The 27,646-nt window shown below is 55.8% G+C and overlaps 1 protein-coding gene across 1 annotated transcript; it reads left to right on the top strand.

Annotated features, from left to right (window-relative positions):
* The first annotated feature begins 22,003 nt into the window (after window positions 1-22,003).
* On the top strand, window positions 22,004-27,640 carry PITX1 (paired like homeodomain 1). Its single transcript, XM_040444516.1, has 3 exons — window positions 22,004-22,514; window positions 24,845-25,077; window positions 27,093-27,640. Exons 1-3 carry the CDS (start codon window positions 22,349-22,351, stop codon window positions 27,633-27,635), a joined length of 942 nt encoding a protein of 313 aa, XP_040300450.1. The 5' UTR covers window positions 22,004-22,348; the 3' UTR covers window positions 27,636-27,640.
* Window positions 27,641-27,646: the final 6 nt, after the last annotated feature.

Here is a 27,646-nt window from a genome sequence, read left to right as displayed (position 1 = left end):
TCTCTGTATGACAACACCCAGCAGCTATTTACAGAGAATTATGCCTCGTGCCAGGAACACACAGGAAAGTTACCAAGGCCCAGTGGGAAAAGTAGACACAACATTCTGAGAAAATGAGATACAAGGCATCATGAGCAGTGAAGAGTGACGTGGAAGGTCATGTGGGTGAAGGCATATCAGACTAGAAGCCATTTGGGTTCTGAAGGTTGAACAGGAGTTTATCAGCTGAATCTCACCCAGCCTATAGGGGGTGTTCCACAAATAGGTAGTGACTAAATGAGGCAGAGTAGAAGAGGCACATTCCAGCCAAGGGAACTGAGGTTTTCTGGTTGTTCAAGGATAGAGAAGGGATAGACTATGGTTTAGCTAGAATAGGAAGTTTGTGGCCATAAAAGCAGGAAATGGGTTGAGACAAAGACCTTGGGGAAAGGTCTGAATGCCATACTAAGGGTTCTTGGCTTTATTCACAACTCCACAGGGCCAAGTCAGAGGAGGAGTGACAATTAAGAACTGGGTTTAGAAAGATGGCTTGACTTGCAAAGCAGGTGACATAGGACTAAAGACAGCAGACCGGGGAGGAGGCCATGGTGGCCTGTCTTCCCTCACCAACTGAGCTCTGGTCTCCATTTACCCTTGAACTTTCTTCCTGGTAGAGATGTTCTCAAGTTCACACCCCCAGCGACCCCACATTTGCAGCTATTCTAGTTAAGGACACGGTGCCCACAGCTGTCTGCTATCAGAAGTGGCCAAGACCTTTGGGGAAATGTTCACGTCTCCACGCAAGTCCCCAGCTGACAGATGGAACTGGGCTGAGAGACGAGCTCTTGACATACATTGGAGACCCCTGATGGCAGACTGGCTTCTGGAATTCCAGAGAACTGACTTTTCAAGTACTTAGGGCCTATAGCCCTTTCTTCTCTCAGCCCTCCAAAGGGCTGCTACCCCTCCACTCAGTCCAGAGATCCTGGCTAGTGGATTGCTTCCCCAACACAGGTTGTGATGTTCTGTGTCACAGACACTTGAGAATCCCCCTGAGGCTCTGTGACTTAACCAGCCTGGGTCCCAAGCTGTGCTGTGACCTCACCAGCCTGGCAAAGATGCTGCCAACGTTGTGGGCACCACCCTGACCGTCTGCCTGGCGGCTGGGGCCACACTTAGGCAGCTGCCCCAGCAGGCACTAAAATTAGGTGACCCGTCAGACCCAGGACACGGCAATCATGGGCAGGCTGCCAAAGCTGCCCAGAGGGTCATCCCTGCTCAGGACCTGAACCAGGGCAGAACAAGAGCAGCCCAGAGTCCCCTTTTATGCCAGGGAAACTGAGGCCTAGAGAACAGCAGGACCACTCAAGGGGTGGGAACTTGGATTTTTGTTTATTCGCTCGGTAACTGTCCCTAAGGAAAAAAGTAAGACATACTCCTGGAAGAAATTTAAAATATATTCTATGAAGAGATAAGAGAATTTGAAAATCACCATCCCCATCATCTGAGCTAACTTCCACTCACAGTCCAGTGTATTTCCCTCCTTCTTTGTTTTACACAACAGAAAACACACTTTAAAGACAGTCTGTAAAAGATTTTCTTCCTCTACGTAGAACCATTTTTAAAATCATTAAAAATCCTTCTTATTTGGTGTCTGGGTGGCTCAGTCAGTTAAGCATCCAACTCTCAATTTCGGCTCAGGTCATGATCTCACAGTTTGTGAGATCAAGCCCCACATCAGTCTCCGTGGGGACAGCACGGAACCTGCTTGAGATTCTCTCTCTCCCTCTCTCTCTCTCTCTCTCTGCCCCTCCTCTGCTCGTGTGGGCAAGAGCACACACTCTCCTTCTCTCTCAAAATAAATAAACATTAAACAAAATTTAATCCTTCATATTAATCCACTTTATGTATAATATTCCATTTTATTAATATGCTATAACTAATGAAATAAAAATCCCCTATCATAGAAGCTGTTTCCCCCTTGTGCTTTTATAAATAACACTGCAGTGAACATCTAGGTACGCAAATCTTTGTCCACATCTATGATGATCTTCTCAGGTTGGATTCCCAGCAGTGGAATGAATGGATCACAAGAGAGGCACATGTTAAGGCCCTTGATTACAGACGGCCTCTTCTTTTCCAAAAAACCACCCCACACATACCTCTGCCAGCTCTGGCCATGGCTCCTTCCATCCACAGTTTCCTCACTCCTGGGATAATTTCTCTCCAAAGGAATTCTCTGTCCATAACACTTGCCTGTCTAGCACCTCAGACAAATGCATCTCTTCAGGGCAACGCTTACCCATGGTTCCTTTTCCTAAACTAACCACGGCATCTGGGAGACACAGGAAGAAATCAAGACCCCGGGGCTCAGAGACCCAGAGCTCCTACTCCTGTGTATGTGGACCTTAACTCAAGGGTCAAAGTGAAACCCACTGACCGGGTCCTTCCAGACAGCCCCAAGGACCTCTCCTACCCCAGCTCCCCCGACTGCACACACCCAGGAAATTATTCCCTAGAGTGCTGTCCATCCCCAATAAGCTTCACTGACGACCCAAATTATGATGCCAAACCTAAGCCAGCAACCCATAAAGCAACTTGGCCAAGAATAGAATTGCCTTTTCACTTCCCAGCAGAGAAACTAAACTCCAGGCTCAGTGTAAATAGCCTGTCTCTGGTCCGACGTCAGCCGCGCTGCCGACAAGTTATAGATGGTACTGCCGTATGACCCATCATAAATACAGCCCCTCGGCTAAACAAAGCCGACAGTTTTGTGCCAATAACCTTTGAACCACTCAAGCCCAGTGTCAATTGTATTTGTCTTCAAGCTGCGGTTTACTCTAGACTGTCTGCTAAATCAGGGCTCATCTGCAGAGATAATTCAAATATATTACAGACTCCAGCCTCCTCCCCTTGCTCCCGGGCCTCCCCCACATGGCCTCACAAGGGTCTCACCAAGGCAGCCTGCACTCTGCACACTCCCCTAACCACTCGGCAAGTTTTGCCGGGGAAGAACAAGAAACAAGGGGCAAGAGGCAACACTGAGCCCAGGATTATAGCCCCAGCTCTGCCGCCAGCCCTCTGGGACCCCCACCTCGGGAAAGTCACCTGCCCACGCGAAGCCTCTCTTTCCTTCTGAATGAAGGGCAGTGCCTCTTCTCTAGAAACAGGCAGTAACTATTTCTGGAGGACCGTTCACATATCTAATCAGGCCACATGAAGGGATCAGCTGTGGAAAGGTCATGACCCAGGAAGTGCAGAAATGCAGAACGAGCTCCTGGCCCCATGCAAGAGGCGAGCTCCGCTCCAGCAGACAGCAATACCCTCTAAGTCCTGCTGGGCTGAGGAGCAACCAATGTGGAAACACACTCATCTGACTGGGAGGGGCTGGGGGAGGGGGGTTCTAGATATAATACAGATAGAACATGTTATAATACACGGATACCTTTTAACAGAAAGGGGTAAAACAGGAAGCCACCGTGGTCAAGGCAGGTGCAATTTCTCTGGCCACTGTAGACTGAGCTAATTTGTGCAATTAGCATTTCCTGCTGCCCGCCAAGCCCTGGGCTGCTGCCAGGGAGATAGGGACACCGACAAGGTTCACACTCCCGTAGCCGGGGGCCCTTCCCACCCCCACCCACGCACCTTCCAAATCTCGGGCTCTCTCAGCCATGACCCAGAATGCTCAGTGCCTCTGACCGTTTGGGGAGCTCTGCCCAACCACATCCACAAGCCTCCCAGCTGGAAGGAACCCAAACACCCCCCAGAGAAGAAGGGGGAAAGGCCCAGGAAACTACCCACTCTGCTTCATTTGTGGCTCTGCAGCTGTGGGCCTGATAAGCCAAGAGGCTAGAATTGGAAGGCTGGGGGGTTGAGGGCTGTGTTTAAGTGACGTCTTGAAAGTGAGGAGCAGTTCAACAAGCAAAGCTCTTAAGGAGCTGAAGGGGCAAAGAGAGAACACAGCTATGTCATGGTCACGAGAGCCCCCCCCCTCCCCAGCTAAGCCAGCCACCCAGCACCCGCAAGCACGATTTTCCGCTATCTGTAAAATGAGAAGAATAGTCTCTGCCCGAAGAGTCACTGCGGAGATCAGACAACATGGGAGTACATGGAAGTCTTTCCCATCCTGAGACAGGCTCCAGAAGGAGAAGGGATGACTGCTCTTAGGGTTATAAGTCCACATTCTGTTCCTGGGTCCACCTCTCACTTGCCCCGCGGGCGCCCCCCACCCGCCGCCATCCCTGGGCTCCGTGGAATCAGGAGAGACTTGTGTAAGGCCGTCGCTTGAGTCCTTTCGGTTCTGATGCCATAGGAATCACTCTGTGACATGGGTCAAGCCCTGAGGCCAGCCCAGGGCAGGGAGCTCCCTCCCAGAGGCCAGCTCAACCCCCTCCCCCATCAATGGGATGGCACTCAGGGTGGGGGAAATGTTGACAGGACCAGGACAAAGACGTCATCCTCACTCACCTTTGGGAGCCTCACCCCTGTCTGGAGATGGCAGGACCTTTCTGACTTCCACTTCTCACCTCTGCGGGCACCTGGGAGAAGGGAGTGCCTGCACCATCTCTGTGCCTGAAGGAACAGAAAGAGCAAAGCAGCGGCCCCTGGGCTGAGAGGGGAAGGCAGAAGACATTCATAAATGACCCTCTTAGCTGTTTACGAGACACCTTCTGAGAGAAAGCAGAGGAGGAGAAATAAACTTGAAGTAGGAGAGCTGGCTGGTGTCTGAGATGCGCTTTGATAAGCCAGCTGCGCCAGTATTTCTTCTCCGTTTTTATGGCCACCTTTACAGCCCTGTGTTTGGGGCTCTTTATCAAGAGCCGGAAGGAGAGAGTGAGCAAGATCCAAGGCGAAGAGCCTTCCCCAGCAACTCCACGAGCAGATACCACCTCATCTGGAGATCAAGATAACCCCAGCTTCCCTCCCAATCCAGGCGGCTGTGCCCCAGACACCCTGATCTGGGCTGGACAGGAATTCCTGAGCACGGCAGTAAATTTGCAGAGCCAGGCCCTCCTGGCAGTCCTGACTGGGCTGCAGGCACACGAAAAGGGGGCTGGGGCTGGGACGAAGGTTCTCCTGAGACCAGTAAGCAGCCCCCATCAAGCCCCTCTGGATCCCTTGTCGCAAAACCCACTGAGTCTCAGGGCTCCTCCCCAGATGTGCTCCCCGTTGTGCCTGGGACATGACAGCCTTCCAAGGGTCACACCAAGGCTGGTGCTGGGACTGTGCCATCCTCAGCCTCCCGAACTTGTCAGGATTATGTAATGATGAAAAAAATGGGGACTGGGGAGCTCTCCCATCAAGCAACCTAGGTCTGTCTGAATCCCAGCTCCTTCCCTTGCTTTCTAGGGCAGTAACTCATTCCGGCCTTAGTTTTTTCATCTGTAAAATGGCCCATGCAAACAGTCCCTAACCTTGCAAAATAGGACACACTGAAGGGGCTCAAAAGATAGCAGCAGTCTTCATATTAGGTGACTGGGTCTCCCACCAGCAAAAGTAGCCAAGATGCCAGTGTTCACTGCTTACTTTCCCAGATTGGCCATGCCCCGGAAGCCTGAAGCCTTCATATCAGCCTCACCTGAATGATGGTGGCCCTGTTCCCCACCAATGTGGCATAACTTACTGAGCTCCTAACATGGGCCACTGTGCTTGGGGGTAAGCCCCGACCCCTAAGGAGTCCAGAGGCTGAAGCCAAAACTAAACCTACAAATACAGGATACGCTAAGAGCAAAACTCCGGGATTGTGCAAAGAGAGCAGGATACTAGACACAAGCACGGCCGGGCTGGGTCTGAGAGAGTGAGTAGGAATTCACCAAAAGAAAGAGGAGAAGGAAGCCATTGCCTGCAGTTAATGGCTGGTACTGGGTAGCTGACAAGCCCCCTGGAGGGGAGGCAGAGACAGCTGGGCACAGGCAGCAGGGGCTGAGAGAGGATGGTGGCCGGCATCCAATTAGCAAGAGCCGCTGCTGCAGGCTGGGCAGCCCCAGCCTGATGCTGAATGTGCCGCACGCGGGATCCAGGACAAGTGAAGGGTGCGGGGCAAGGTGGTGACATCAGTTTACGGTGCTCTGGGGGAACTTCTCTTGGATCACAGTGGAGGACGGCAGGTCGGGGAGGGTCTGGGAAGATCTGACAAGCAGACGGCTGCAGCTGGGGGAATGACCTGCAATCTGGCTCATGGAAGCTGCATGGGGTGTCAACTATGCGAGACCAGAGAGCCTGCACTTCAGGAAATCCACGTGGCCAGACAATTGCTACCACAGCTGGCACTTTCTCAAGGACCTGTTCCTGGAGGGCAACCAAGAGGCCAGAGCTAGGCCCCCAGAATTCAGCCCTGAGAGCTCCAGAGCTCCCAGGGGCCATAGCGGGCTCTGACACCTGCCTCCTTGGGCCTGGACACAGACACATGCCACCGAGCAACCTGGGCACCTAGAGGTGCACACACCCATGTATGCCTCTCCTCTGCTGGATGACACCCAAGCACCTGCTCTTGAGGTATGTGTGGAGGTACAATGACAAACCTTCTCCTCCCTGCTCCTCTCCAAGCCCAGCTCAGCCCAGCTGCCCCCCACTCCCCTTAGATGGCACTTATAGCCACCCAGGATCTGTGAGTCCCACCAGCCACACCCCTGGATGGGCTCCAGCCCAGGTGAGGCCTCCCTCTAGCTTCTTACGCCAATGATCGTCCATCCCTCCTTCTACTCCCTGGCCCTCGCCCTCCTTCTTTTCCAAGGACCCCCTACCAGCTCCTACGGTGCTCTGTGGGGAGATGCCCTCTGCCCCAAACAGGACCCCAAACTGGCTTTTTAGCATTTTATTTTAAAACAGTATAGGTTCCGGGAGTCTGGGTGGCTCAGTCGGTTAAGCGTCTGACTCTTGATTTTGGCTCATGTCATGATCTCACAGTTCGTGGGATCGAGCCCTATATCCTCGCTGATCGTGCAGAGCCTGTTTGGGATTCCCTCGTGCTGGCTCTCTCTCTGTCTCTCTCTCTCTCTCTCTCAAAACTAAATAAAATTTTAAAATAATAAAATAACACAGGCTCACAGGAAGTTGCCAAGATGGTACAGACAGGCCTGTGGGCCTTTCCCCCCAAGTCTCCCAATGGCTACATCTCACATCACTAGTACATCACCAGACCCAGAAAGCCAACATTGCTATAAAGGGTGTGTAGCATCCTGTCATTTCATCACATGTAGAGACTCGTGGGATCACCACCAAAATCAAGATACTAAGCTGTTCCATCAACCTGATCTTTGTAGTGGCCTTTTTTCTTAAGTACTTACAATAAAACTACCCCTCCCCCCGTGCGCGCACACACACACACACACACACACACACACACACACACACACCAAAAGAAAATCAGGATGAGGACTAGAGACTGAGCTCAAGAGATTTAGCATCATGGACACTGGTCAAATGTCCACACCTGAACAAAGAGGTAGGCACCTTGCTTCCCTCCTCCCACCCTCCTACCCGCCAGCCGCACCCAGCCCCAGCAGAGAGTGATGAGCAGACAGGGGGGAACCCAGAAGACACATGGACCCAGAACCCAGCCCCACAAAAGCCAGGGCCCTGCATCTCTCTATCCCGCCAACAGGGTGCGCAACTAGGCTTCCAGGTGGCCTCTGCCCCTTTTCCTGAAGCAGTGAGTAGCCTACCTCCTGCCCAAATCCTTTCCTGCCCTTCCTTGAAGGTTGAAGGGGGCTTCTCCATGGCCTCGCCAATGACACAGATGGACCCCATCCAAGTGGGAGCCCCATAAGGTTGCTGAATGAAAGAGCGTATATGACGTTGACTGAGTCCCTTCCCCCTCTTAGGTCCTGAGGCCCCCAGCCCCACCCTCAAAGTGAGGTGCACAGTCAGGGAAGCTTAGACAGTAACTCCAGGTGGGCCCAGGGAGAGTTCAGCACCAAGACTTTGTCTACCAGGCCTGCTGCCCACCCCTCCCCTTCCTAGGGACCCCTGGATCAGGCTCCTTGGAGAATAGTGGGTACGGGGCAACAGAATCGATGGGCAAGCATGGGAAGTCAGAGAAAGGCCCTAGAAGCTCAGGCCAGGTCCCTGGTGTGGGGTCTGGGGATTCAGAGCCTGGGGCTCTGGGCCACCTCTACTGAGAAAGAAAGGAGCCTGGCCCAGGGAAACAGGCCAGATCATCTGAGTGAAGGTAGCAACCAGGCTTCCCCAATTTTGGAACCTTCTTCCCCAGCCCAGAGAGAAGAGCCAGGGGCCCTCTGCAGTCCACCTCTGGCCTCTCGCTCCAGACCTGCCTCACCTGCCTCTTGACCCCTCCCCACCATCCTAGAGCAGAGCCCTGCTCAGAGCACTTCTCAGCTCAGTTACCCTCCAGGGCTCCCCATTTCCTCAGGGGATCCTTTGTCCTGGCCTAGCTCCCATCCCACCCCCATCATCCTCTGGGTTTGGTCACACTGAACCAAACTAATTTACAGATTCCCACACAGCCCTCATATTTCCCATGTGCATGTGTCCATCTATCCCACACGGCCTCCCCATCTGCTCTGGAGGAAATCTTGCCTCTTCCATTCCCCAGGCCCGCTGACCTTCACCTGATGCCCACAGTAAGCCAAGGGTTGGAGGTTAGCCAAAGATAAGGATCTCATTTTGAGCTGAGGAAACTGAGGCCCAAGTAGGGTATCTTGCCCTCCACCCTCCACCTCTCCTGTTCTGCCCTGCTCCTTGAAAAAATGGGTGGCCATATCCACCTGGACTGTGGACAGATAGAGGGAGGTCACCTTGTACCCTTTCAGAGTGGTGAGGGGGTTGTATCCCTTCAGCCTGGGTACATCCAGGTGTCACAATCTCCCAGGGTCTAGTGCCAGACCGGCTCTGTCTCGGAAGTAGTGCCACTGTTGACTATAACCAAACTTCCTGGTTCATAGAGGGAGGGGACGTTGGGATGTGCAGGTCACACTGACCTCCCAGCAGGTGGCCCAGCACCCAAGGGTTCCCATAGAGATGTGGCTCAAGGGTCAGGAAGCTGCCACTCGCGTGGTCCAGGCAGTGGCCAGCAGGCCCAGAGCTCTGGGAGAGGACGCGGGAATCCTTCAGCAGAGGACACAAGCATAGGACAAGTTCCCATGGAGCCTTCAGGCCAGGCTGCTCCTCCTTCCTCACTATTTATGGCCCTTTGCAGGCTGCTCTCCTCTTTGTTCTGCCAAACAAGCTCACTCCGGACTTCCAAGTCAGCCAGGGACTTGGCAAACATTTGTCAAGACTCGTCCCCTCACTGTGTGTTTGTCTACTCGGCAGAGATCTGGGCTCTGTGCACAGACAAGCTTTGCCCCTAAGGCTCAGAGGGAGCCCAATCTTCTGGGGTTCCACCTGCAGGTACAGCAGGGGGTTGTCCCTGCATCCACCAAAAGTCCAGCCTCCCTCCACCTTGTCTGAAATGCCACCCTGTCCTCAATGTCACGCATTCTCCCCCAGGGCAAAGTTCACATGCAGGCCCTGTCCATGGGACAGTCACACCTAAGCGGCAGTGAGTTTGAGGTGTCTGGAGAGGGGAGGAAGGGCCCTGTGGTGGGGGTGCCGAGTATGACCTAGAACCCAACGGAAGGACAGGGGAGGGATCGTAGGAGCAGCCACGACTGGCTCACCGCCCCCACCCCCAGCTCTCCCTCTATGTGTCCTGAACTCCTCAGGATGGTGCTGCTCAGACAGCCAAGGTCAATGTGCCCTGACCAATGCTGCCAGATGGGCAGACAGCCCCCAGAAAGGCGGGTACTCTGCAGAAAAGCCAGACTTGGAATTCACGGTCACTGTCAAGGGAACAGAGAGAGGCTTGTGCCAGATGGGGGTCCCAGAGGGCAGAGATGTTCTGAGGGAAGTGAGTCTCTGGGCCTCGGTTTCCCTGTATTCACAGCGGGAACAGAGATGGGAGGGAGCTCACCCACCTGGGGGCACACGGGTAGCTGCCTCAGACCCCACAGCACAGGGCAGGGCAGAGGGAGAGGCTGGGCGGGCAGAGTCCAGAGGCCGAGGCAGATCCCCTTCCCTTCTCTGGGCTTGCACTTGTTCGATCTTTATAGATGGAAATAGGGCCTGTTTTACAGATTTGTTCTGAGAGACGATGTTGCTAATGCACGGGAACGTATCAGCAAAGGCCTGGCACACACCAGGCGCTTAATCCATCCATGGAGGCTGGTGGTAGTGTCACTGTGATTTGTGATCTTGGGCAAATCACTGAACCTCTCCTAGCTCTCCTCCCCCTCATCTGTAAAACGGGTTGACAGCTATCTGTGATGAGGAAATGACCCGGTATGAAGAGCCCCGCGTGGACCTAGCATACAGTTGATGCTCAAAAACATTAGCCCCTCTGTACACATCCAATAGGTATTTAATAGATGCTTGGGATGAAGCACAAATGGCTATTAGGAAACTGAAAAGGAACAAGGAATAGCAGGTCCATGGGGGGTCTTACCATCAGAGTTCAAGAGGGAGCTTCTTGGCCACCCCCTGGGTCCAGGAGGCTAGGACTGGACAGCCCCGTGGAGAGGCTCCTTACCCTTCTGCTTGCAAACTGTGGTCCAGGGAGCCCTGGGGCTCCTCAGGGGAGCCTCAGCCCTGGAGCTCCTCCTCATCAGGCTCCTCCAGATGGGGATACAGGGGGAGGGCACACGAGCCCACACGTATACCCACCCTCAGCCAGGGCACTGCTACATTTACCTACCTAGGAGTCCTGGTAAAGTTGCATTTGCGAATGTGCCCAGCTGCTACAACTAATCTAAATTCTTGTTATTCACATGAAGACAATAAAGCCCAGAGAGGCCCATAGGCAATGAACCCAGCACCCTGGAGCTGTGGGGCTCTTTGTGGTGCCTCTTCAGGCTCCCGTCACGGCAGCAGGGCAGGCGGATATGAGTTGTGCCCATCGTCAGGTGCATAAGAACATCCACACTGAGCCTGCCCTTCACTAGTTTTGTCATTACCCTGTCCCACCCCAGTCCCACGGCAAACTCCTGCTACCCCACAGCTCAGTGGGAAGGTCACTTCCTCCGGAAAGTCTGCTGTGATCCCTGGGTTAGGTTCTGGCTCCCATGGCTCCTAACCTGCCCTACTTCTTAGGATACTTCTTAGGATTGGGTCATCTTTAGATCCAATGCCTCATGAAGGATTGCACTGGCACTGTCCATTACCCCTGTGTCCCTCAGTGCCAGGACATAGGGCAGTGCTTAAATACTGTCTGTTGAAGGAAGGAATGAACTATGGCCCCCACTGTCCTCATCTATGAAATGGGTGAATACCACCTCCCAGGATAAAGAAAATGAACCATGTACTGTGCCTGGCAAATCAAGGGCTCATAAAGACAGAGGCCCTGGTGTCCTGGGCAGATTCTAAGGGCAGGGATCCAGGCAGCCATTACCCACCAGTTTCCTTTGCTACAGCAGAGCCTCACCTCCGGGAGCAAAGGCCTGGGCTGGGCATAGAATCCCTCCCCAAGACTCCAGGGCACCTCATCGATTAGAGGTGCCTGCCAGACCAGCACTCCCCTTCTGAGCACTACTTATTTAGAATTTACAGAGAAGGGAAAACACAAAGTACTTCAAAGCACTCTACAAAGGAGAAGGGCCATGAAGCCCTGGGCACCCAGTAGGGAAGGGACTCCCTTAGCTGGCCCTGAACTGACACCAGCACGTACACAAGGGCCTCCCTATACCTCACGGCCCGGCGAGGTAGGAACTCAGTATCCCCCACAGAAAGGCTGAGAAGGTGCAACTCACAATGCTAAGGGGCAGAACTGGGATTCCCAGGCTGACTCTAAATGAGCCTTGAGTGCCAGGAAGAATCTAGGCCAGACATGAACACGCAGAATATCTCGAGTCCCCAAGTTCTTTCCTGCTTGGCCCTGGTAGTGAAACTGGAATGGGGGGGGGGGCATAGTTTGGAGTGAGGCATTAGAGGTACAGGTCCCCAAACCACCCTCCCAACCCTGCACAAAAACACATTCCCGTCTCCCCTCGGAGCAGTCAGCCTGCGGAGCCCGGGGACAGTTGCTCGGCAGCAACCAGTTCTTTGCACCCAGGGTTGCCCAGCTGAGGGGGAACAGCCCCACAACACTGAGAAACATCAATATTTCATGGGCAGCTCCTCCTGGCCTCCAATCATGTTTTCAATTGTCATGAAACAATTCAGAATTTCCAACTCAGGGCTAATAGGCTGCCATCAGCCAGTCAGCCAAAGCAGGCAGGGGTAATTATTTTAAAAGCTTCCGACAGTGCTGTGCCCTGAGCTGGCTCCCCGGATTGTCTGTCTGCAGTAGTGGCTGCGCCCCTTCAGGCCCTGGGCACCCTGTCTCCCCGTGCAGCAAGCAGACATCTGGAGGGCTGCCGAGGCCCCAACCGCAAAGCCTGTGAGGATGGGACGGACAGACCAGGCCTGCAGAGGGTGATGTGAGGGCTCTAAGGGAAGGATCCAGGCAGGCAGGGGTCATAACTTCTCACCTTTACAGCTCTCAGGCCAAACCGTGGCCTCCTGTGCCATGGTAGATGGATGGACGGATAGACACGTAAAAGGATGGACAGAGTGGCTGAGTGATGATGCCGAATTAATCTGCTTTTATCTCATCTCATACCTATCCTCCACTCTCCAAGCTCGGTGATCTTTGTAAAATATAAATCTGACCAGATCTCCCGCTGTTTAAACCTGCCGTCTGTTCCTCTTTGCCTTCGGGATAGCATCCCACCCTCTTAACAAGGATTATGAAGCCCTGCGGTGTCTGGTTCCTACTTAATTCTCCAGCTTCCTCTTCCTCCATTCAATGCCTTCCCACTTTAGTGCTGTTCCAGTGAGAAATGGGGATGGAAAAACTGTTCCAGGCAATCTCAAGGCCTGTATGTCACTCAAGGCCCTTCAACATCCGGCTATAGTTTTCCTTTCCAGCACTGTACTCCAAACATGGTTATGGGTTGGTATGTCTGCCTCCTTGGCTCAGCCCAAACAAGCAGGAGCCATTCATCTCTGTACCTCTGCAATCACAGGCACAGAATACGTGCTCTCTAAACTTGCTGACCTGATAGAAGCCAGTCCAGGAAGGTCCCAAGGTCAGGGCTCTTTCCACTATTCCATGCAGATGCCGGGAGGTCTGCAATGAAAGAAAATACTTAAGATGTCCCAATAGTTTCTATTTTTGCTTTGGCTGCCAGGATGCTCAGAGTACAATATAATTATGTTCAAATAAATCAATATCATACCTGAACGTAGGGGTTCCCTTCTATCTTACCTGATTGTAGGGATTCCTCTCTGCCTTTGGAGCCTCTAATTCTCTCCTCACAGATGAAAAAGAGTATGAATAGGTCCCTCCTTTGCTCTGCATATCCATCCTTATATAAGGGTCAATAGACTCTAAGCTCCCCTCAGACTTTCTGGTAGCCCTCCAACTCTTTCTACAGATGAGTGCAGGAACAATCCTGACGGACTTCAAACTCTCCCAACAGAACCAATGCCTCCCTATCACATTGCAGTAGACACCTTACCAACACCACGAGCACCCCTCTGAGAACCTTCACAGGGCAGGGACTTCTTTGAAAACCAACCCATTCCCTGCCACAAGGAGCTCAGAGAACTCGTTCCAGGACAGCAGCCAGTATTCTTGGGGTAGAGTGGTGACTATTCCTTAAAATGGTGGAGCTCCCCCTCCCACCCTCCTGGGGTGGAGACTGTGACCCTAGCCTGGCCAACCACAGCCTTGAGCCACTCTTCCCCACAAAGTAATTGGTTCAGCTGTGGGCATGTGAGCTGCATCCAGCCAATCAGCATAATCAAATCCCTTTGCCCACCCTAGGGAGGGTCCTATGCTTGGCAAGAGAGACTCAGCCCTGCTCTTAAGGAGCTTAGGACCCTGGTAGGGGCAACAGGTTTTAATCAATCATTACACAAATGTTGATATTAATACTATTGCAATAAGAACAGTAAAGAGAAAGGACACTCTCCCTACTTTTCCTGGATATTAAGATAATAAACTGCTTGAAGAATGTGTATTCCTTTCTGCATAAATGGGGCTGAAGACATTTGCCCGTTGTGTTTAACATGAACCCGTGTGACGAATTCATGTCAGAGTTTCGTGCTAGGGAAAAAACTTTTGTTTAGAGGAAGTATATCAGTTTGGAAGGAAAAACAAAGCAAATGCACTCACAGTTCTGCTGATCTTTTTTGGGTAGGTACCAGGAAAGCTCAAAGCGAACGTGATACTCAGGTACAAGGACTGTGTAAGTACTATAAGAACAGAAGTAATCCTGTTCTCCCTTGATCCAGCTCCAACCTTGCTGTCTCTGACTGCCTGATCCCTCTGCCTCCAAAGTGGAAAGTACGTGCCCCCAAGATGTCACAACCTAAAGGGAAATTGTGGAAAATTCTTGGTGGAGGAAGTGAAAATAAGATCATAACAAAAGGGTTTCACCCCACCCCAGTTCACCAAGAACTTTGAGGACTTCGAGCCCTGGTCCCGCCCCATTTACCTGCCTAGTTTCCCTGGTCTGAGACTTCCTAGATGGCAAGCAGGGTATGAGGGGCAGGTCTACTAAATCAGAGAAGGAGCCTACTTCTGCCTGACTCAAACAACAAGACCGCAAAGAAGGAAACAAAAATGAGCAAAGCATCTTAAGGAGAAAAGCAACATGCCAGGTTTCACCATGAACATCCAGCCCAGCTGCCCATCCCCACACAGGACGACAGTCCTCCCCATCATCTCACAGATTGCTCAATGAAATGACAACTCTTCTTATTCCCACTTCACAGGTAAGAAAGCTGAAGCTAGAAGAGGTTATATCATTTGCCCAAGGCCATATGACTGGTAAAAGATGCAGACAAGATTCCTCCTCTGGCCCTCAGGTCGCAGGGGCAGCTCTATGGTACCACAGGGTCTGCCTGGAAACAAGGGTATACGGAGAATCACACACGCACGCCCAGTGGTTGCTGGAGAACAAAACCTGGAAAACAGCTGATGTGCAGGGGTAAGAAGGTCTGATTTCCCAGGGCAGGTGCCAGAGCATAAGCGCCCCTCCCACCCCTGCCCACCCAGCTAGGTGACTGTTGCACCCTCCATGCAGAGTAAAGGCCCAGCAGTTGCATTTATGGCCACGATGCAGGGACACCTTGGGTGTGTGGGGAGGCTGCCTGAGACAAGGTGGGAAGTGTCTCCGCTTAGCAGCCTCCGGGGCCAAATCTGCCAGCAAACCAGTTTCACACATAAAACAGCCAATATCGTGGCAGTGGAGAAGCAGAAGCTAGAATTCCCAAAGTCCATCGTCCAAGCTGGGAGACTGCATTTCTGCCAGGCCACCCCCAGGTCGTGGTCTGAAATCCTGTGCACGGGGGACTTAGCTCTTAACCCTTATGACCCTGTGTGCACCAGAACCATACACAGCCACCAGAGAGATATTCCTCCTGTTGACAGTCGAGGGGAGACTTGGAATCCCCAAACAGCAAGACAGGGAACAGAGGCCACTTCTCGGGGCCTGAGCGTGAGGCATCTGCGAGCTTGGGTCGGGTAGGCTTTAGGAGTTGGGAAGGGTTCCTGTCTCTGCATTTCCCTGACCAGGTGGCCCTGGAGATTGCGGGCAAGCAGAGCGTCAGAGCAAGCGGGCACGGGGGCCGTGGCCTCTCCGGCGGCAGCTGTCGGCTAGAACCAGGCAGGGAGGCGCCGCCGATGACGGCACCTCATGAAACATAGATGCGGGCCGCCGCACTGCCATCTCCCGGCACCTTGAGCCAAAGCGGCAGCGCCAGAGCCCGGTGGCCGTCTACAGACAGGCTCGGTGGCTCCTGTCCCCCGGGGTGGTTGCCTGATGTACTGACCCGCCCGACCCCCGTCCCTACCACCACGGCCCGGCAGCAGCAGGCTCAGACTGGGGGCTTGGGAAAGGCAGGAGCCTGGTCGGCCAATTGGTTTCCCCACAAGGCTTTGTGAGGGATTATCTGTCCGTGGGCAACACGGGTGGGACCCAGTTCCCGTTAGTCCTGCCCATCTCCCCTGAAAAGGCGAACGGGGCCATAGGGATGGAGTCGTCCCCTGTGCAAGGGCAGAACAGGGCTATCGCTGGAGGGTGTGCAGGCGAGGGGCTGAACAAGTGGCCGCAGAACTGTCTGTGCTCCATAGGGTTGGTCTACTCTTTGCTCATCAGCCCAGCCCCCGGAGGAGGAGAAGTGGGGAGGGGTGGGGGGTGGGGGGTATCCTCCAAGCAGGGCAGGGGTCAGCGTTTGCCCCTCCCCAGAAACTCTGGGGTCTGTCCTCAAACCTCCTTGGCTGCCAAAATCTGCGCTGCGGACATTCCCTGCCAAAATGCAAGACCAGCTTCCTCCCGAAGGCTGAGCAGAAAGGGGAAAGGTCGAATCTTAAAACTGGCGTCAGGCAGGACGGGGGGAAACTCCGACCAGGGCCCGTCTAAGCCGAGGTCGGGCTGGACCCCTCGTGTGCCAGGTGGGAAAGAGCGCAGAGGCCAGGCCGGTACCCTCAGCGGCTTCGTCCGCATGCGGCCAGGTCCCCCTTCCGCGCTAGCAGTCCCGGGGCGCGCTCCCCGGCCTCGGACCCCCGGCGGCGAGCCGCGCGGACCCCTGCCTGCGACCCGAGGGAGGCCCGGACCCCTAGCCGGCAGGACTGCGCGCCGCCCCTCCCTGTTGGTCCAGGCGAGCGCCTCGCTTCCCCTCCCCCCTTCCCGCCTCCCCGGCCCGTGTCCCCGCCTTCCCCGCGGGCGACGGGCGGCGGCGGCGGCGGTGGCGGGAGGAGCGGGCCGAGCGGAGGCAGCCCCGACCTTGCGCGCTGCGATGTAGCGAACCAGCGAGGACCGAAGCTGCGCGCACAGCCGGAGACACAGCTGGAACCGGGGCCCCAGCCGAAGTCGAAACCTCAGTCAGAGTCCGTGGCGAGCGAGCCCGGAGCCGACGAGCCGAGTACGAAGCGCAACCCGCGTGGGGTAAGAGTCACTGGGCTACGAGCGCTGGGTCTCCGCGGTGTTGGGGCGCAGGGAGGCGGTGGCGGATTCCGCACTGTTTGCTCCAGGCGTTTGTGAGGTCCAGCCGGTGGCGCGCAACTGAGCGCATCCCGGGAAAGGCCAGGCGCCATCGAGGCAGCACGAGGAGCTCGTTCCTGCGCCCGGCGCGCAGTCCCAGCTGCCGTCGCCAGGCGCTACCTTGCCTACCCGGTGAGCCCACCCCACGCTTCGGCCCCGGGCACCCCAAGAGGGCAGCAGCCCCGGGGACGCGAGTCCCAGCCCTGCGAAGGGCATAGCTCTCCACGCCCTTCGCAACCTCTCGTGGCGGCGCAGGTCGCTGGGGAACTCCAGGACACTGGGCAGCCGAAAGGGCCGCCCGCCGTCCCGGCTGCGCCCCGGAATGGGGGCCCCAGAACGAGCGAAAGCGCGGGCCCCTCTGCACGCCCGGGGACTGCAGCCGCAGCTTCGTGTCAAGAGGGTATTTTTTCTAAACAATACCGCTTCATTCGTTCGTTCGTTGGTTCCTTCGGGCAGCTATGCCGCAGAAAAGCAAAAGACATCGGCCGGAGCCCCGGCTCTCTTCGCCGAGGACCCCGACGTCTCGCCGCCCGTGCTCGGAGGCGCCCCCAGCCCACGGCGGCCTGCCCTCGCCCGCACGGGTCGGGCTTTTCCTTACCCAGAGAGGAACCCCAAATGCTCTTCGCAAAATCCAATAAAGACATTCCCGCGGCTTCTCCGGGGTTTGATTGTTGACGCAGGCTTCCCGGGCACACAGCCGCTTCTCTAGAACCGGGTCTCGGAATTCTGAAATTGACCAGCCTCCCAAATCTGAGCCGTTTCGGCGGTAGTAAAGCGATGGCCCCGAGGCCGGGATCGCAGAAAAGGGAACCCGAGGCTGGAATCCTGGTTCCAAGGTTTCCCGATTTAGGAATTCCCTGAATCTAAAAATATTTGAGACCACTTTACTGAGAAACTAAGGCTTGGGTGTCCCGTTGGCACCCCAGGGGCCTCTGACAGCGATCGGGGCTAGAGCAAGGCCAGGTTGCTGTCCACTTGGCCAAAGACACGGGTCTAGAGCAGCAGGGGCAACACGGGAGGGGGCTTGCTGGCTCCCTCCCCTTTCTTCTGCTCGGAAAAGGAAAAGACGTGGACGGAGGCATGGAGACCTGGCTGCCAGGACTCAAGAAGGTAGAGGCAGAATTTGTTGCTCTTCCAGCCAGGCTCAGAGTGTGCTTTTCTCGGAAAAGCCGCTCCTGGGAAGCTGTGGTAACAGCATAAGCTGACCCTAGGCTCCCCCAGTTATGCGACCAGTCTCTGCCACTTGCCCAGCCTTCTCTTCTCCTCCGCTCAGCTATTCTCAGGAAGCAGAGAACGACCAGTGAGCGGACTCGGGTGAGCCATGAGGCCAGCCCTGCCAGCTGCTGACAAAGTTCCGAGTTGCATGCTCCCTGAGGCACCCCACTCGGCCATCCCGCCTGAGTACATCCCAGGTCTCCCACCAGGACAGGCTGGGGAACCCCAAATAACAGGAAGGCTGAGGCTGGGGTCCTTGGAAGCCTAAAGACTCTGGTGAGATGGTTCCCAGCCCCTACCTGAGCACCCCTTTCCCCCCTCACCCAGTAATTGCTTATATTCAAAGAAGCAAGAGCTTTTATGGGGGGGGGGGGAATAAAACAGACAGAAGGAGGTAGGTGGTCCCAGATGCACTTCCAAAACTGGGTTTTCTAGTTTGAACTTCTCCACGGCCTAAGAGGCTTAGGGTTGGAATGTCCCAGAGAGTCATGGATGGCCTCGAGGGCAAGCCACGGCACATTCCTTCCCTTTTCCTAAAATCCCTTGATTCTGGTGCAGAGATTAGGGCAGCGTACCCCCATATAAGTGCGTGGAAGGATGCCCCCCATGAGGACCCTCCAACCACTCTTCCCAAATAAAACTGCTAACCCGTTCTTGGGCACAGAATCTGTTTTGAGTGAGCCCGGCCTTAGGAAAGGTCCTTATGGTGACTACTTCAAACCCTACAACAGGCCAGACGCCTCCACTCAACCCAGCCAGGACTCTAAGCCTCCAAATTTCCTGAAAGTCACAGAATCATTGCTAGCTCCGCATGGCCCAAAGGGATGGGGAATAGGACACCTGGTTCCAGCCCCAGTAAGCCCCTTCCCTCCTCTCCTCGCGTCCCCATCGTCAAGTGAGCTGCAAGTCGAAGCGGCAAGTAGGGATTGCCCAGTCCGTGTCAGACATGGAAACTGGGGCACAGTGCAGGTGGAGCCTTGCTCAAGGTCACACAGCAAAGCTGGGAGAACATTGAACCCCTGCTCTTACTCCCACAAGGGAGCTGCCTGCTGTCCCGTGTATGTGATATATCTGTGAGTGTGAAGAAAGACCCTTCCCTGCCGGGGATAGTGGCCAGTAGAGGGTAAGGCTGGGGAAGAAGAAAGTGCCCAGGTCCCTTCTCCAGCCAACACCCTATCCGGCCAGCATCCTCATCGTCTCCTCTCATTCAGCCATTCCCTGGGCCCAGCAGAACAGACTCCCCCGGGCAGTCCCTACTAGTCACAGTCTCTCTCTGGGGCCCAGGGCCTCTGGGGATTTGGGGCTTCACCCGCAATAGTCTGAAGGCCTTTCCATCCACATAGCAGGCATCAAGATTTCCAAATCATTGGACCAATGTGACTGTCCAAAACACTGCCGGAGGCTTGGGTCCAGAGGAGCACACAGCAGGTGCTCAATAACTACATTAAATGCAATAGTGAGGGATCCAAGCCCCTCAGACTGAACAGCTAGAGCTAGAGTCACAAAACAGTCCCCATCTATGAAAATCCTGACTCTACACTCCGTGGATAGTGAAAAGCGGTGGCCCTCAGCCTCTGAACACCTACAAGCAGAACATTTATTCCAGGTCCCCACCCAGAAGAACACTATGCTTCCCACATCAGCGGGCTGAGAACAAACCTCCTGTCCCCTACCAGCCCGATCTGGTGCCGAGCATTGTTCTGGGACCCAGAGCCTGGCTGTGTGTGCACGATGTGCAGGGAGCATGTGTGCATGTGTGTGAACAGCACACACCTAGGTGGGTATGCACTACATGTGTGTATGTGCCTGCTCCAGTGTCCTGTCTGTACCCAGGCAGGCTGGGTCGCAAAAAGAGGTACCTGCTGCTGCAGGAGACTCAGCCAAGAAATACGGTAAAAGTTGAGGCTGAGGGCAAATGTTGGACAACCATACTTCCCACGTCCCCCTCCTGCCACCCTCCCCCCACCCACACACACCCAAGATTATTTTCATCCTGGGGAGCTCAACTTCGAGAAACTCCCCTTTGGGAGGAAAGGGCAAGAGTCGCTGAGCCTCCCCAACTCAAACCCGTGGGATACATCCTCCCTCGGGCCTCAGCTCCAGCCCCTGCTCCTATAGTCACAGGCACCCAGTGAGGCTGTGCCAGATCCCAAGGAGCTGTGCTTTCTCCCAGCTCCCAGAGCTGGGGGCCTGGGGCTGACACTCAGGGAGTGAGAGGCAGGCCTGTTTCCACCCTGTACCCACCGCATCCCTGCAGTCCTCACCAAAGAACTCAGCCTGAGGCTGTGGGTCTCCTGATGAGGAGCCAGGGTGAGGGATGGAAGGCAGTGCCTGCAGAACATCCCAGATCCTCAGCCTGCACCGTCCCAAGCAGAGACTCCCAGGAGAGATGGGGAGTGCACCAGGCCCTGGGGTGAGGTGCTGGGTCTGGAGTGTAGGGCAGTGCTTCTCCCCCAGGTTGCCGTCCTGCCCAGCGCTGCTCCCATCTGGGAGTTGGTCCGCAGGTGAGGAGCAGAGGGCAGCATGGGGTCCAGCTCTGGCCAGAGGAACAGGTCAGGGTCGCACCCTACCACCCCATCTGCCTTCTATTTGCTCAAGACTCTGCAGTCTCAGAGCCGGCTAACAATCGCTGAGCAAAATCCTTCAACAAACTTCACTGAAGTAGGAGGGGATCATTCTGAAGGGTAGGAGGGGAACTTCTTTGCCTGCACCCATGGAGGCCCCAGTGGCGCTGCAGCTTAGCTACCACCGTACCAGGGAGAGGCTTGAAGGCGGAAGGCTTCCGGGACTGCTGGCCCAGGGTTGGGAAACGGCAGGCACCTGGCCTGGGCCAGGTGTCTGCAGCTCTGGGAAGCCAATGCAGAGGCCGCAGATCGCTGCAAACCTGCCCTGAAGGGGGCAGAAGCCAACCCCCTGGCTGCCAAGGCTTGGGCCTGGCTGATTTGGCCGGACTGGTGCAAAACAAGGGGAGAGAGCCCCACAGGAGAGGCTGTGGGGCCTGGCGGGGCTCTTGGGGTCTCCTGCTGCACTCGCCAGAGGCCTGGAGCCAACAGAAACGTTTCGTCTGATTAGAAGCCATCAGTTCTATCCCAATCCCGGAAAATTGACTGCGGTGCAGAGGGGGAGGCCTGAGAAGCAGCCTTGGAGGACAGGGTCCAAGCTAATTAGGAGGCAGCATCCGGGGGCCCATTAGAACGCAGGCTGCTGTCACTCAGCCGGGCTCAGGTCCCGGGAGAAGAGGCCGAGGAAGGAGGGGCCGGCGGCCCCTAGACGAGGACGCCTCTGGGAGCTGCCGGAACGGGCCCCGGGCTCTGCCCCCGCCCTGGCGCTGGCTCGGAGGCGCCCGCTCGGTGCGATCCTGCTCCGAGAACATTCTCTCATCCTGGGCTGTTCTTGCCAGGGGCTGGGGACTTCGAGGCGGCCCAGACAGGAGTCGATTCTGAACAAAACAAGTCATTTGGGGCTTGAGGTGGGCACGAGCCGCGCGGGACTTGGAGGCCAGATGCGTTTCTTTTGTGCGGCCGAGGGAGAAGTCGGTGCGTCAACGGAGAAGGAGGGAGCGGCGCGGCGAGGCCGCGGGGGGGAGGGGGCGGGGAGGCGGCGGGAAGGTGGCTGCGGAGGGGGAGGGCACGGGCGAGGGAGGGCGGGCGGCTCGGGGCTGGATTCCGCCCGCGCTCCCTCGCTCGCTGGCTCCCTCCCTCCCCAGCCCCCTCCCACCCAGGCCCACCCCACCCACCACCCCTGGCGCAGGGACTGCTGGAACCTGGCGGTGCGCACTGTCGCTTTAAGACAGCCTCTGCCGGCGCCGTCCGGAGCCTTAGAAACCGGCCCCGGATCGGGAGCCGGAGCCGGGGCCGGGCGGGCGGCTGAGGCCCGAGCGGCGGGAGCGCAGCGCGGAGCGCGAAGCCGGGTATCCGGTCGCGAGAAACCGCTGCCGCTGCCGCCCGCCTGGCCCCGCAGCCCCGGGCAGTCCATGGGGCGGGCGCGGCGTCGTTGCGGGCGTGTGCAGCCCTGGGGGGCAGCCGCTTAGGCGCTGTGCTCTTGTCCCCGCAGGTCGCAGCCAGGGCGGCCGGGCGCGTCCAGCCCCGGCCCCGGCCCCTGGAGCGCCCGCCGCGGTCCCCGCCTCCATGGACGCCTTCAAGGGGGGCATGAGCCTGGAGCGGCTGCCGGAGGGACTCCGGCCGCCGCCGCCGCCGCACGACATGGGGCCTGCCTTCCACCTGGCGCGCGCCGCCGACCCCCGCGAGCCGCTCGAGAACTCTGCCAGCGAGTCGTCCGACACGGAGCTGCCAGGTAAGCGCTGCTCCCCGCGAGGCGCGCACGGAGCCGAGTCGGGCGCACGGAGCGGGGAGCAGGGCCTGGCCCCCGCGCCGCGCCGTCAGTCTCCCTCTACGCTCCAGGGGCGTCACGACCATTTCTTTTCCCGTTCTCGATCGGGGTGGGGGGGGGGGTGTACTCGGAAATTTACACGCTTTATAAATCGAAATTCAGTGCTTTACTTCCACCCGGTCCCCACGCGCCAAGAGACCGGCAGATGCTCGAACCTACAACGGGAGGGAAGGTCGGACTGACAGCCCCTCTGAATCCGCAGCAAACAGAACGGGGAAAAAATTCGGTTTGCGCAACTGGTGCCCAAGGGCCTCTCAGACCGCAGGAGAGGAGTCCCTCGAGACTGGAATGGGGCGGCGGGCGACAGAAAGTGCCCAGAGAGACAGAGATGGGACAGACACCCCGACAGGCAGTGGGCGACGATCGAGAGGGAGAAATCGAAGAGAAGGGGTGGCGGGAAAAGTCAGAAAAACACACTGGGAGGCGGGGGGAGGACAACTTCAAGTAGAAGACACAGGACAGCGAGGGCGAGCGGGCCGAGGGGCTCGGCCCGGCTCGGAGTAGGACCCCCTAATCGAGGGAGACGGGCCCCACGTGGGCCGCGGGACGCGGCAGCCGCCAGGCCGCCCAGCCAGGGCCCCGACTCGGCTCGGGCAAGTCTCCCTCCGCGCTGCCTTTTTGTCCGAGCTCAAGCTTTTTACCCCCCCGGGCTGGCCGCAGGCTGGGCCGGCGGGTGGGCGGTGCGGGCAGTGGCGCGACTAATCCTCGGCCGGTCCCGGCCTCCAGGGTCTCCTTTTGGCTCCCGGGCTCGGCGTCCTAACTCGGCGCTGCCGCAGAGCTCTCTGCTTCCCGGGCCGTGGGCGCCTCTGCTGTGTTCGTTTCTTAATCCACCGCTGAGTGTTTCTCTACACGTTTTTAATCTCTATTTATTTCTGTTTTGCATCCCTAAGTGACTTTCTCTGAGAGGTTCTGTTTGCTTGACTTAAAAACAATCAACGCTGGATTGTACTTTTGTTTTCAAAAGTTTTAAGCGTGGCCTTTGGTTGGTTTTTACTTTTAAGATCCAGAGAAATATAAAGTTATAGATTGCTTTTTAAAACCAAATCTTTGTGGATATATTTAACATTTTAACTGTATTTTTCATTATAGAAAGAATCACTAGGCATATTTCTCTGGAATTTAAAATAGCTACGTGCAACATTATTCTTGGGGAGATTTTTAAAAGTCAATCCAAAATGGCGCGTTTCTACAGGATTTTTTCAAAATCCATTTGCAGTGGTGTTATTTTGGTAATTTCAGTTACCTAACTATAGTGTTGTATTTTCCTGGGATTTAAAAATTATCTCTAGAAGGGGATTATTGGGAAGGGTTTAAAAAATCTATCTACAACAGTACAGTAAGTTGGTGGTGGTGGTTTTTTTTTTAATCTCAAAGAAATAAATGCCTGTGTCTGCCTGGAGTTTATACACATGCAGCACTGTATTTAGTTGAGGGTGTGTTTGCACGGAGGTATTTGGCTTCTTAATTTGCATTTGCCCTGTGTCCCTATCTGCCTATTTTTAAGAGTTTGTGACCCTTTCTATGGTGTTAGGCACAGAATTGAGTTTATCTGGGCTTCTGTGTTTTGTTTTCATTTTTTTGTTGTTTGTTTGTTTTCAATGTGTCTATGATTGAATGTATTTTGTGTAGCTTGAAAGAGAGAGAGGCTAGAGCCCCAGGTCACCTAGACAGAGTCTGTCGGTCTGGGCTGCTGCCTGAGGGATTTTCTGGGCCTTGGGACTTGAGGCCTGGAGCTAAGGCCGAGAACACAGCTGTGTTGTGCCTGCCCAGTGTGGCTCCCACACAGCCCTGGGGAGAAGAAAGTGCAGGGGCTGCAGGCCACAGCCTGTTTCGTGCTCCATGGACCCACTAGCTTTGGGCTAGAAAGATGTGATCCTAGTTCAGGAAAGCAGAGACCCCCAGATTTAGACGCCCAAGAGCCCTCAAATTGTCATACATTTGCGGGTGACATAAGCAGTAAGGCTTGAGCCTGAGCCCAGCCGCAAGAGCAGGCCCAGCCCGGCAGGAACCTAGGCCTGTGCCTCTCATTCCCGGGCTCTTCTCTGGGGCACGGCTGAGCAAAGGTGACTACCGACGATCAGGCGCCCAGCAGGCTCTTTCCAATAGGGACAATCCTAGGGCCCCTGGCGGGAGGGAGGGCCGCCAGCGCTGATGGCAGGCGCTTCGGTGGAGCCGGGACGGGGTGCAAAAGGGCAGAAGCCCAAGGTGACCGGGGCCTGTCCTGCCCGATTCAGAGAAGGAGCGCAGCGGGGAAGTCAAGGGGCCGGAGGACAGCGGTGCAGGAGGCGCAGGCTGCGGTGGTGCGGAAGACCCGGCCAAGAAAAAGAAGCAGCGGCGGCAGCGCACGCACTTCACAAGCCAGCAGTTGCAAGAGCTGGAGGCCACGTTCCAGAGGAACCGCTACCCCGACATGAGCATGCGGGAGGAGATCGCTGTGTGGACCAACCTCACCGAGCCTCGCGTGAGGGTGAGCGCAGGGTGCGCGTCTGAGGGGACCCGCGAGAAGGGCTGCTGGCTACCTCTGCCGCGGTCCTAAGTCCTCGAAAAGCTTTAAACCCGCGCTCAGACTTTGTCTCTTTGGCACCACTCAGACCTGCTCCCTCCCTCCACCGGAGAGGATTCCACTTTAGGCCCCGCCGCTGCTAAGCCCGTTGGTGATTAGTGACCCTGGCTGCTGCCCGCCTCGAGTCCTACCTGACGCTCGGGCTCTCCTGCAGCCTCACCCCAAGATCCGTGGCCCCAAGGGACATTCCCCTGCCCTGCAGGGCCCAGGGCCCAGGGCCCTCTGGGATGTTACTACCCTACACTGCGCAGAGGGTTCCCCGCTGATGAGGACCTCCGGAGCTGCTGGCGCCTTCCCCTGAAAACGAAAGGGAAAGGCAGATCTTGCCTGGCAACCTGGGAGAGGCCTGAAGGGTACCTATGCTTGGGGGTCTCAACACTTCCTGGGGCGGTGATCCCAACCACAGCCTGCTTCTCCTGAATCTCAGTATAGTCCCCACCTGACTCCTCTCCAGTCATTCAGCCAGTGCTGAGCTCGACCCTTTCCCTCATGCCCTTTCCTGTAGGGCTGGGGTCAGGTGAAGGAGGAGCAGCTCTGGTGCCAGAGTGACCCTCAGGCTGGGTCCCTTTGGAGATGTAAGATCTCTGAGCCATGACCACATGATGTCTGCACACTCCCTCTCCTCACCCTTTGGTTCCCAGTAAAAGCAAGAGATTTGATGTTCTCTTGCCAGAGCAGCAAGAGAATCATTTCTTCTGTGGGCGTGCAAATATTTAATCAGATATTGTGAGCAAGTCCCAAGCCAGCCCAGAGTGCTACCTGGCCTACTGACTCCCTCCTATAACCCAAGCTCTCACCCCTCCCGTCAGGCTAGCCAGCCCGGTGGGACTCGAGTGAAGACAGCACTCAGTAATCCTGAACTCACTAATCCTGCCTGGGTTTATGGTGGCAGGAGTGGTGTGGGGGTGGAATCAGGCAATGTCAGTGTGGGGGACTGGAAAAGGCTGAGATGCAGGGGACCCACAGCCTAGCTCAGGAAACTCAGCCCAGGGTTGGAGGAGGGCTGAGGAGGGTAGAGGTCATACAGTGGGAGGATAGGTGAGGATGGGCAAGGACCAAGAGTTGGGAAAGAAGAGGTTCTTACTAAATTGTGGGAGAAAGTGGAGGGGAGATTAGAGAGAAACTAGTGAGAAGTGAACGGAAATTAAATATTTGCAGAGAAACATATTTAGGCAGCAGGAGAGAAACATTTAAGGGAGGGCAAAAGGATCAAACATTTGAGGAAAATAAAGAATTGACTATTTAAGAAACAGTAATGGTCAGATATTTGGAAAGACGGGGAAGAAACTTAAATATTTGAGGAAGAATCAAAAGGATCAAAAATGAGGGATAACAGAGAAAAGGGACTGGGGGGGGATAGTTCAGATAGCGGGGTGGACCAAATGAAAATAAACGTTTGGAGGAGAAATGGGCATATCAAACATTCCCGCTAAAGATGGAAACAGATTATTTGAGGAGTGAAAAATAGAATGAAGAAATGAAGGGAGTCGGGAGATCTTATATTTCCGGGAAGAGAAATACCTTTTGTATTCGAGGGAGAAGAAAAAGAATGGAATATTTAGGAGACAGACCGGGACCCGTTTGGAGGAGAAGGCCGGAGATGGACTGGTTGAGAGAGGAAGAAAGCAAACGAATATTTGCTAAAACAAAAGAGGATCGCTCCGGATTAGGAAGAGAAAATAGATTTAACTCGGGGGGAGAGGATCTAGATCAGAAAAGGGGAAAGAGGAATGTTTTCTGGGGACAGGAAAGGAACCATTAAGGAGAGGCTGCAGGGGCGGAGATATCGGAGAAAAGGGACGAAATTCGGAGAGAAGGAACCCGGCGGAGGGCTGGGTGGGGGAGCGGTGGAGGGAGTGGAGGTGGAGGGGACTTCCCGCGCTCGGCAGCCCTGACCCTTCTCTTGCCCCCTCCCCCAGGTCTGGTTCAAGAACCGGCGAGCCAAGTGGCGGAAGCGCGAGCGTAACCAGCAGCTGGACCTGTGTAAGGGCGGCTACGTGCCGCAGTTCAGCGGCCTGGTGCAGCCCTACGAGGACGTGTACGCCGCCGGCTACTCCTACAACAACTGGGCCGCCAAGAGCCTGGCGCCAGCGCCGCTCTCCACCAAGAGCTTCACTTTCTTCAACTCCATGAGCCCGCTGTCGTCGCAGTCCATGTTCTCGGCGCCCAGCTCCATCTCCTCCATGACCATGCCGTCGAGCATGGGCCCGGGCGCCGTGCCCGGCATGCCCAACTCGGGCCTCAACAACATCAACAACCTCACCGGCTCCTCGCTTAACTCGGCCATGTCACCGGGCGCCTGCCCGTACGGCACGCCCGCCTCGCCCTACAGCGTCTACCGGGACACGTGCAACTCGAGCCTAGCCAGCCTGCGGCTCAAGTCCAAGCAGCACTCGTCGTTCGGCTACGGCGGGCTGCAGGGCCCGGCCTCGGGCCTCAATGCGTGCCAGTACAACAGCTGACCGCCCCCGCC

This window comes from Herpailurus yagouaroundi, unplaced genomic scaffold, assembly GCF_014898765.1.
Source record: "Herpailurus yagouaroundi ecotype Mexico unplaced genomic scaffold, PumYag 192, whole genome shotgun sequence".
Classification (NCBI taxonomy): domain Eukaryota; kingdom Metazoa; phylum Chordata; class Mammalia; order Carnivora; family Felidae; genus Herpailurus; species Herpailurus yagouaroundi.
Note: the sequence above shows the minus strand (reverse complement) of the source record. Positions and strands in the feature narration are given on the sequence as shown.